At 34.1% G+C, this 11912-nt stretch overlaps 1 protein-coding gene across 1 annotated transcript in view; it reads right to left on the reverse strand.

The window, feature by feature from the left end:
• Positions 1 to 11912, reverse strand: part of LOC102764483 (cadherin-9-like) — a 48919-nt gene that overhangs the window by 14846 nt on the left and 22161 nt on the right. Inside the window, exons 2-6 of the mRNA XM_015570203.1 lie at positions 9829 to 10123; positions 5141 to 5260; positions 4409 to 4576; positions 1927 to 2114; positions 452 to 705 (exon numbers count right to left, since the gene is read on the reverse strand). Coding sequence (XP_015425689.1) covers positions 452 to 705; positions 1927 to 2114; positions 4409 to 4576; positions 5141 to 5260; positions 9829 to 10123 — 1025 coding nt within the window. The remainder of the gene's footprint in view (positions 1 to 451; positions 706 to 1926; positions 2115 to 4408; positions 4577 to 5140; positions 5261 to 9828; positions 10124 to 11912) is intronic.

Here is an 11912-nt window from a genome sequence, read left to right on the forward strand (position 1 = left end):
ACAAACTGGTTGAGTGTTTTCAAAAGAAAGCTTTTCAACATTGTCAAGGTATCTTTTAAGAACATTTCTAGAACATTTTTTAAAATTTATTTGTTTAGATCACTTATTATTTGGACTATCACTTAGCAAAGAGGGACAATGAGATATAATCACAACAGCCAAGGGATTAAAAATCACAGACTCTGAAGGCTGACCGCCCAATTTTCAAACCTTGTTTGGCCACTGACTGATTTGAGAAGTTATTTAAACGTTCAGTGCCTTCACCTTACCATCTTCAGAAAGGTATAATAATAGGACCTACCCTATAAAATGATTAACCTACCCAGTTAAGAGACTGTGCTATGAAAATGTTTGCACTTGGTCATGCATTATACAATGTAATTTTTTTCACACGGCTTGTCAATGGTGAGATTATTTTTCTGCAAACTTTACATTTTCTCAAAATACTTACTGTATGAAATTGTTTGTGGCATCTGGGTCATATGCCGTAACTTGCCCAATGATGCTGCCCTCCTTTACATCTTCATCGACCTCTATTAAGTAAGAAATTTTACTGAACACGGGAGGCTCATCTATATCTTCCACGGATATTTTGACCACAGCTGTGTCTTTGAAAGGTCCCAGGTGTAGGAATCGTGGATCTGGGTGTGTGTTACTTGCATCCACTCTTAAAGTGTACAGCATTTTGTTTTCAAAATCTAAATTCTGAAGTTAAATAAAATAAGAAAAATTAGTTTACCATAGCAGGCATAACAATGGAAGAAAAATTCAATATTTAATAACTAGCTCTCTTAATGGAACCAGGAATTCTGGTTAAATAACTTCCCCAATTATTGCTTCATAGATCTATCAAATAAGTCAGTAAGTATGGTTAAACTTTACACATATCTATAGCATATAACTAAATATTATCATATACACATTATTACTGATTTCCTCTTAGTAATACATTTCACATTTTGGTGGTCACAGGTTTGTTACCTCATGGATATATAGGTTATTTATTATTTTTATTACTGTTATTATTACTAAATTTATACAAAGTTAAAACTAGAGGGGAAGCCCTAGCTGGTTTGGCTCACTGGATAGAGTGTCGGCCTGGGGACTGAAGGGTCCCAGGTTCGATCCCAGTCAAGGGCATGTACCTTGGTTGCAGGCACATCCCCAGTAGGTGGTGTGCAGGAGGCAGCTGATCAATGCTTCTCTCTCATCGATGTTTCTACCTCTCTATCCCTCTCCCTTCCTCTCTGTAAAAATCAATAATATATATATATTTAAAAAAACTAGAGGGGAAAAATAGAGATTTTTCAAGCTATTCATATGTCACTTCCTTAGGTCCTACATTTCTAAAACTGGTATTATGAAAAGAAAAAATATCATTCATCTGAACATGGTGGAAAGCAAGAGGTAAATAAAAGCAAGTGATTGGGGCAATCGAAAATAATCAATATTATCAATATTTAGCTGGATTATCCCATGTAAACTTCATAATTTTCTCCCACGCTGCATTAAAAATCAAGAAATCCAACAAAAAACACATAGCATCTTCAGGCCTCATCACTTTGAATAGAACATCATATTTCGCAATTTAAATATGCTAAAAAGAGCATGAAATAAAGCGAGGGCTGCATGCCTACTTTGCATGCCATGGAGAACCATGAAATAGTGCTTCAGAGTTAGCTGACCCTGGTTTGATTGTTGCCTTTATAAGCACAAGCAGCCAAGTTTTTATATCAGTTTTTAAGTGTCAATGATGAAGGCGCTTAACTTACTTGACGTGTAATCACAAGCATCCCCGCTTACATGAAGGATAGACAGCATGTAAAGGATGGAAAAATAAATCCTAGGCCTTTTTCTTCCCTGAACTGAAAAGCAAAAATCAACCATACAGCGCTCAATGATAAAATGAAGACAGCGAGAAGAAACCTGTTTGACAGTTATAATCCCTTCCTGTGTATCCTTGTCAGTGATGACATCGAACATGTCAGCTCCGTCTCCTTCAGCAATGCTGTATTCCATCTCAGCATTTTCCCCCACATCGGGGTCATTGGCTTTTATCCTTCCAAGATGTGTTCCGAGAGGGACAGACTCGGGGGAATTAAATTGATACGTACCTGAAAATTAAATCAGAGCTCTTGACATTTCATCTCTCGATAATAAAAATCCTTTATTTCCTTTGCCTTTTTCACTTAAATAAATTAATTTTAAATTGGGAGAGTTTTTCATCATATTGAGTTGTAAGCTGTCAAAAATTATAGATTTATTAAGTTGGAAACATAATTTATAAAGGCAGAACACTCTCATTTTGTAATTGAGAAATATAAGTTCCAGAAAGATTAAGTGAATGTCCCAAGGTCATTCAGATAATTGATGGCAGGCCTAATATCAGAATCCAGAACTCTGACTTAGGGCAAGAACCAAATAAATCTTTTAAATAATTTAATAAACATAAAAAATGTGTAATGAAGATGTTGAAAGTGCTAGATAAGCAGTGCATATTTGGTTTCTTGCCCTCTTAAGCATTTCTTTTTATATTCTAAATCAGGGATAGAAAAAATTAACTTATACACAGCAATTTTTAACCTGTTGATGCCTTCAAGGGGGATCTGAATATTTCTGTTTCCTGCAGTTCTAGCCAACCATTATATTTTATGTGCTACCTCTGAAAGCATTTTAGTTTCTGATTATTCAAAATACAAATAGGAAAAATAAACTTATAAAAATTTGTCAATGAAAGTTAGAAATGTTTTTTAAACATTTAATATGTGCTGAACTCTATATAAGGCTAGAGGCCCTCTATGTTAATTTATTTCTAATATTTGTTTTCATAGGACCAAGGTGGGTATATTATCCTCAGGAATAGGGCTCAAGAAAATCATCCTGTAAACTTGAGGAAAACAGAATGCAGAACAAAAGCTCTCTGACTTCAAAGTCTGTTCTCTTTTAAGTTTGGTTAGTGGTTAAGAAGAGGGACATCTGCCCGGCCAGTGTGGCTCAGGAGATCACAGTTTGATTCCAGGTCAGGGCATATGCCTGGGCTGCAGGTTCCATCCCCAGTGTGGGGTGTGAAGCTAGGCATCCAATCAGTGATTCTCTCTCTCCCTCTCCTTTCCTATCTGAAATGAATACAAACAATACAAATACAAACTTCTAAATATAACTGCCTGGACTTAAATTGCCATCACTGGCCAAGTTAGTTAAATTCTCTAACCCTTGATTTCAATATCTATAAAATGATAATGATAGCAATAGACTCATAGGTTTGTTATGAGGATTGCGTGAAATTATGTCTTTAAAATGCTTAGCTCAGGGGCTAGTTCTTGAACATTTTTAACTATTATTATTATAATTCCAAAACTTTTGCTAAGTTTACAATAGATTATAGAATGATAGAATGGCAAGCCATTTGAGAATTCATTAAACCATACTCTTGACTTATATTGAAGGAAACTCAAAACAAAGTTTAGATTTATGTTAATTCAGCTTATTATGTTAATTCAGCAAACTTTTTTTTTTAACGTTCATTATATGTTTAAGTCCACCATCCAAAGCTGAATCATCAAATATTTTAAGTTTGGTTAGCCTGGAAAAATGCTTTACTATATTGGAATCAATGTCATAAATTTAAATTTGAGATCCTTAACTGAACATTGTAAGATAGGGGCCTTTATATGTTTATTTCCTGCAGAATGAAAAGATGTTTAGCAAAGCCTTGGAATCTGCTTTTGTAGGACCTCATAGCATACAAGATGGTGATGACTGAAAGAGCACTGGCTGATTTAACCTTCACCAGTGGTAGCAGACACCTGCAAACCTTAACATGCCTCACAATGCCATCGCAACCAAGGGAGACTATAACTGTAGGGGCCACTGAAAAGGGGGAAAAATGCTGTAATTGAATCAACATGCAGTGATTTTAAAATAGTGCTTCATTTCAAGGACTGTTAAAGCACCCAGTCTGTGTTTTAGAATCAATTGAACAAGGGATTATAATTCTTATGTACAGACAAGAGGATGGAGGAAAGACCCATGATAGACATGGGATTTGAAGCCAGGCAGTCAGATTTGCGAGTCCACACTCCTAACCAGGAAAGAAATAAGAAACAAAGCAAGTTGGTCTTAGTGAAGGTTGAGAATGATGGTCTGGAAAACTTTACAGCTCTTCTAAAGGTAGAAGAGGATCATTAAAGTTGCCAAAAGGACATTATTTCCGTGTGTGTGTGTTTCTTACTACCTACTCACTGATGGAAATGATCACAATGACTTTCACTTTTGTGGGGAATTGTGATATATTTCGGGGACACGTGTTATGCCTTTATGTGTAAACTAGCTGTGAAACCACTATTGCCACTAATAGCCTCTCTTTGTAGTGTGTTGGAGAAGCCTTCCAACATGAGACCTTTCTTACTCTGGGGAAATCGAGGTGGGTTGTTGTTGACATCCGTCAGAGTGATGTGCACTGTGGCGGTTCCGGAGAGGCCGCCCATCTGGCCGCCCATGTCTTTGGCTTGTATAACCACTTGGTACTTCTCTCTGTTTTCTCTGCTCATGTCTGGTAATGCAGTTTTTATTATACCTTTTGGAAAAGTAAAGACATATTTTACCATTTAATCACTGATTTTTAAAATAGAGCTATTCGAGGTCCATTTTACAGAAGTGAATCATAACAAACAGAAAATTTTAGTGTACCTAAACACATATTTCAATCTATAGCCACTTTAACATTATTGACAGAACAGAAAGAATTCTTCTATTGGCTACTGCTTAGGAAATGAGTTTTTCTAAATCAATTCATTCTTTTGGTGAACAGAAAAAATTTTACTCCAAAAACCATCAGACAAATAAGTTCAATGTTGGTGGTTGTCACATTCTTTCAGTTTGAGTAGAACACAGGAAGTGCTGACATTTTGTATTTAGAGCCATAAATTTAAACTCAACAAATAGTCCAGAGTTGATTCACATAATCTATTTAAATTACAGGACGTTTGATTTTATTCCCATGTATAAATGTAAGGAATACATAGAAACAGATACTAAATAGATAGCTTTCAAAAAACCAAAAAAATATATATATACAAATTAACTGTGCATCCAGATGCATTATGTAATGAGAAAGGGACCACGTATTAAATGTCGTTACCTGATTCTGGGTCCACTGAGAAATATGGCTGTCCTTGCAATATGCTGTAGACCACTTTGGCACTATTTCCGTAGTTGGCATCATCCGCATCGGTTGCAGTCACTTGTATTACAGATGTTCCTACACAAATGCCCACCCAAACACAGACACTTAAATACATCTCAATTAGAAGCTATCCTTCTGAAAAATGACTGCTGATAATGTAGCGCGTTAGACCATGGTTAGTTGTAAGACATTTCCTTAAATGATACTACCTCCAAAAAAATCTTTACTTTTCTCTTTCATTCCTTTTTATTTTTGTAACTTTAAAAATATCTTTATTGTTGAAGACGCTAATGTGTATCAGCTTCCAAGAGTTAATTGGAAATATTAGATTTTCACTAAAAAGGGGGATGTACACATGACTCAGAATTAAAAAGAACTATGACATGATTTTGAGAAAAACATGGGCAGAGGGCAAAAGCAAAGGATAAGAGTCAGTGAGAGAGAAAAAGAGACAAATATATTAAGACAAAAATAAACAGCGAGAGAACAGTATAGAGCATCAGAGGAAAATAATGAAAAGAAGGTAAATTCTAAAAAAAAACCCATTTTTATTAGATGTTATTTATCCCCAAAGTTAATAGGAGTAGTCTTTTAACTCTTTAATTTAAATAAAATCACTAATATAATAAAATTAATATTAGAATTAAATCATTGTGTACTACTTCAATTATAGAGCAGCTTTATTATTTGATTATGCATGGGATTAACTGCCAGTACATGAGCTACACACAGTCTGACAGACTTTGTAGGTATCACCCTTTAGTTTCCCTCTATAAATGGTTATTTGTACAGGAAAAAGCAGAGAAAAATCACATCTTCAAAATTATCGTGAATTTATATTTATTTTTTTAATCAGCAAAATTTCTAGAAAATTTTATTGTAAAATACAATCTCCTCCTTCCATTACTCTTATTTGTATCTAAATTTATCGATGGGGGGGCATTTGAATTAAATAATAAGATAAGAAAAGTGATGCTTTTGAGTAGTTACCAAGAATATCATAAAATTAGAAGTTTTTCAAACTAGGTTTTGTATAAGCATAACTATTTTACAGTAGAGAAAAGTAGTAAAGCACTATGTCTATCCAGCTATTACTGTATTTATCAACCTTAACAAAAAACAAAACAAAATATTACAGTAAAAATCCATCTCTGTGTATTTTGGAGCAAGTCAGTTTAACTCTTTGGGGCTCATCCTTATGAATTAAAATAAATGATTATACCGAGTATTTTATTTTCTGCATGTGAGTATTGTATATATTTAAAGTTAGATACACATGCAAAGTCTATGGGTGGGCCAAGAAGGAAGTAATTAATGCAGTGATGTCAATATTAGCAATAAAGGATAATTACTATCCTCCATAAATGGGACCAAGACTTACCTGTAGTTCTTATCTGTATTTATTAGTACCAAAGCTGCAACAAGAGCCATACTGTTGCCTGCTCTGTTTTTCAGGTTGTATTTTGTTTTGTTGGTTTTTTTTTTGTAAATTTAGAGATGGAGGAAATGCAACTGGCAGTGGTCCAAATTCTGATATTTTCTGCTTAATTTTTAAAAAATCTTCATTGTTGAAAATATTATATATGTCCTTTCCCCTCCCCCATTGACCTCTTCCAGCCCCCTACAACCCCTCCCCAGGCCCTCACCACCCTATTGGTCTGTGTCCATGGGTTATGCATATATGCATATAAGTTCTTTGGTTGATCTCTTCCCATTTGCCCTCCCACTTTCCCCGCATTCCCTCTGATTTTTAATATCTGCAATAATAAAAAAATGTACTGCCTTTAATCGGTCTAAAGTAAATGAAATATAGATTGCCTCACAGGAAGATATTTTTAAATAAGAAAAGCTGTAAGCCTTCTTCCATTCATAAACTTATATATTCTATATTTTATTATGGCTATTGAACAAGAGAAGGACTTTTAAAAAAGAAAAAAAAAAACCTGTACAGACATGCTTACTCCAGTCCTGTAATAAATTCTCATAGGATCTAGACTGTATTTGTATTTCATATGAGAAAGAAAATATTTGAATTAGGTATGCAGCGGTTGGCAAAAGTAGGCTTACAGTTGTGAGTACTTGAAACAGTATATTATTGTATTTTTATCTATTAATTATTCTATTATCTATTTGTATCATAACTATAAACCTACTTTTGACTACTCATGTACAGATAATAATATTCCATTGAATATGCAAAACAATATAAGAGAAAGCACGAACTATTCAGTTTAACTATCAGGTTAGCCAAAGGACATATAAACCTTGCCCAGAGACACAGACAACAGTTTGGTGGAGGCCAGGGACAGGGGTGATGGTTGGGTGAAGGTGTTATAGTGTCAATTTAAAAAAACAGTCTCTAATAAATATTGTGTTTTTTTAAATGAAATAATCTTTTGAAAATCTGAAGTTATACAAATTTAAATCAATTATTATCAAAATGTACCATATTCAAATATTTCTGTCATCTCAATTATACTTTTTACTCCTATGGGTATATCATGTTTTTGGAGAAGGAACAATGGAAGTTTGTGTACTATTAAGTGTCAAAATATCTGCCAAAGAACATATATACAAGAAAACAATTATGTTTTAGAAAAATTAAAAGGTGTCGCCTGGCTAGCATGGCTCAGTGGTTGAGCATTGACCTATGAACCAGGAGGTCACAGTCTAGTCAGGGCAAAGGCCTGGGTAGCAGGCTCGATCCCCCGTCGGGGGCATGCAGGAAGCAGCCAATCAATGATTCTTTCTCATCATTGATGTTTCTATCTCTCTCTCCCTCTCCCTTCCTCTCTGAAATCAATAAAAAATATATAGTTTTTTAAAAATTAAAGGGTGTTAACTGGAAAATCAAACTGCTTTAGAATGCTCATGAATAGAAATTTGAGATAGAGAGTATAAATTTTAGATGTATCCTTTTTTTCCATTAAAAAAAATCTTTATTGTTGAGAGTATTACATGTCCCATTTTTTACCCCATTGACCTCTTCTAGTCTGCCCCCACCCCTCCACCCCAGGCCTTCACTTCCCTATTGGAGGTGGGTGGGTGGGAGAAGATCAAACAAAGAACTTGTATGCATACAATTTTTAGATAAATCTTCATCTCAAATGTAGGCCCACACAGAGATCATGAAGTATGTAGGTTTGCACTGGCCCACTGGTTGACCCCTGTGGACCAGCCCAGGACTTTTCATGGAACTGTACTAGGATAATAGATGTTTAAAAGTATTAAAGAGAACACAACTGCTACATTTCATCCTAGGCTTTATGATTGCATAGGAGTCCTGTCTAATTTGATAAGTCTCTTTCATTTTACTGAAATGAATGCCTGAAAAGGCAGTAGAACTGCAGTTTTCTCACACAGATGAGATTTCCTTTGATGTTAGAGGAAATTATAACTTTTATACAAACTCTTAGTTCTTCTGACTACATGGCACAAAACATTTAACATCAATCACTCAGTAAAGGTGGATATAAATTTATTTTTCCCCATAAAGAATTTATTTCAGACTGAAACATGTATTAATTATAATAATGTCAAACTTATAGACTTAATGCTGATTTTAAAATAGTATTCAACTAAATAGCATCAATTTTTGAAAATCAGTTGCATAGTTCGGATATTATGGAAGCTTACTTTGCTGAGTTTTATAGGTTTTTTTTTTTTTTTAGAAATAAATGATTTAAGAGTCAGCTCTTATCTCACTAAGAAATCTAAACCTTTCACAAAAGTAGAGCTAAATGTAGTCAGACATGCAGATAAAAATTATTTCCTAATTGATGGTATTTAAAACTATGGGCGGCCTTAAAAATGAAGCAGGTATTTCCAGTTTGCACAATAGTAACTAAATAACATAAAAAGACTTGAAATGTTGTTGTTATGCTACCAGGTTATTTGATCTTAATTCAGTTGCTTAATCTTTCTGAATCCTGGGTTCCTAATTAACAGAATGGGGGTTTGAAGTTCTATTTCCCATGCCTACAACATTAAGTTGTTTCAGTGATCAAATGAGATGATCAAAAGAAATTTGTCAAATGCAAGAACATTAGTTATTATGCAAAATAATTTGAACAAAACTGCCCAAACTGCTAATACTATTTGTATTCCTTTCATCTCACACAAAAATACTCAACTTGACGGCCATTTGAATGGCAGTTAAGTAGAAGTGAAAATGTTAGTTGAAATGCAATAAAATAATTATTCTCAATAGTGATCATTTTAGATATCAGTTACAACATAGCAGGAAACATTAAGATATAAACTGTTGAAAATATTTAGAAGTGAGATAGCTAACATTAAGTAGTAATTTTCAGTTATAATTCTTATCTTTTTTAAAATACACTTTTATTGATTTCAGAGAAAAGGGAGAGGGAGAGAGAGTTATAAACATCAATGATGCTGCTTCCTGCACACCCCCTGCTGGGGATCAAGCCCAAAGCCAGATCATGTGTCCTTGTCCAGAATTGAACCCTGGAGAATCCAGGACCCTTATTCCACAGGCCGATGCTCTATCCAATGAGCCAAACCAGCTAGGGCTATAGTTCTTATCTTGAAAGAGGCCAGGTATCATGACAGAATGTTCATAATAATTATCTTATCAAACAAACAAAAAAGTTAGTTTACATGGATTAGCATATACCTACCTACTCCAGACATTTCAGGAACACTTGCAGTGTATAAGTCTTTTGTGAATTTTGGTTCATTGTCATTTATATCATGGATTTTAATGATAAATTCAGATTCAGGTTCCACCTGCCGTCCAGTCTTTCTGTCTATAGCCTTGGCACGAAGAATGTACAGGGATTTTTCTTCTCTGTCTAATTTCTTTGCAGCATGAATATCTCCTGTATTTTCATCTATAACGAATATACTGCCAGCCCCATCTCCTGTTAATATGTATTTTAAATTTCCATCTCCTTTATCTTGGTCAGTGTGAAGCTTCAGAGAAGTAGAAAAAAAAAAGAGTTCTATAAATATATGCATTGTTATTACAGAAAAATAATGTTGGCACAAATCAATTTATCTCCACCTAACAGCACTGGAACAATGATTGCAATGGTTATCTTAATTTTCACTGTGGGAAAACTAAGCATTTTAGTTTTATCATTCTCAAAAATTTTAAACAATTGTATTTCTACATCATAATGGAACAAATTTAAAATATAACAAAAATGAATATATCTTTTTTCAAAACAGTGTTTCTAAAATATTTTAATAGAATGTTACCACTACTTAAACCTCTAGTACATTTACAAAAATAAGGTTATTAACTTAGATCTTGAGTATAAAATATTAATATATACTTGATTACATTTAAAATTACTAAACTCAAAAGAAGGGAAATAAGGAATTTCTCAACTTATTATGGAGATAAGTTTAGGAAAAAATATTGGATTTTGAAGTTATTTTACTTCCTTTCAGTATAACATTGTAGATGCACAGGTTTTGTCATCAGACCAATCAGAGACAGAATTTTAATCTCATATATTATTCTCTATGGGATTTTGGGAGGGTACTCTTTCAAACACAGTGTTCTCATTTACTTTTTTAAATTGACATTTTGTGTATATGAAATTTCAAGTGATATAAAACATGCATGACTTTTCTACTGGCCATTAATAATTTAATGAAATTATGAAGATTTTTTTCATAAATTGTATTTCTTCTTCTGATCCATATCCATCCTAGAAATAAACTTCTTAGTGTATAAGGCTGTTCATTGGGTGTTTAAAACAGATAAAACATGTTTGCATTGGGAAATAATCTTAACGTGTTTGCAAACCTAACAATATTCTGAAACTTGTGTCTTAACTAGCTGATGTCTGCTAAATATTGTCTTTGAACCTGATGAGGTGCTTGGTAAAGGCAAATATTTGGTAGTGGAAGAAAGTAGTTAAAAATTCCAGCTATGATCTCATGACTAGTTACAGGAAATGAGAACTGTAAATTGTCATAAATATGTCCTCTTTATCTGTCAGGAATATATTTGTATGTCTGCATAAGTTAAGCAATTATTTTTTTCCTCTCCTATTCTTTTATCATGCAACGTAAGATGAATTGACTTTATATTACAGTATTTAAGAATTGTTCATATTACATAATTATATTGAAGTTACAGGATATCAAGGGGAAGTGTACACATGACTTTACCTCTTTTGGGGGAGGGATCAGTGTGATTTCAGTATGCAGGATAGTTGTATCATGTTATGTGAACTTACACATCTTGTTATTGTCTTTATTTGGAGATCGGGGAGCATGTATGCTATGAAATTGTCAAGGAGCAGACTTGTGATGGTTAATTTTGTGACTATTTGCATCATGCGATCCTCATATATGCAGTTAAACATTATTCTGGATGGGTCTGTGAGGGTGAGATCAATATTTGCATTGGTGAGTGGTGAGCCACATAAAGCAGATTGTTCTCCCCGGTGTGGGCACGTATCATCCAATCCATTGGAGGCCTGAGTACAATCAAAGGCTGAGTTAAGAGAGACATTCTCTCTGTCTGGGTGTGCTTGTTCTGTGACATACATCTTCTCCTGCCCTTAGACTCAACCTCAGACTGGAACTTGAACCTTCAGCTCTCCTGCTTCTCAAGCCTTCAGACTCAGAATGGAACTATATTTTGGCTCTTCTATGTCTCCAGTCCACCAACTGCAGGTTTGGGGACTTCCTGTATTCCATAACCACATAAACCAATTTCTTACAAGAAATATATATATATATA

This window comes from Myotis davidii, unplaced genomic scaffold (assembly GCF_000327345.1).
Source record: "Myotis davidii unplaced genomic scaffold, ASM32734v1 scaffold126, whole genome shotgun sequence".
Taxonomy (NCBI): Eukaryota; Metazoa; Chordata; class Mammalia; order Chiroptera; family Vespertilionidae; genus Myotis; species Myotis davidii.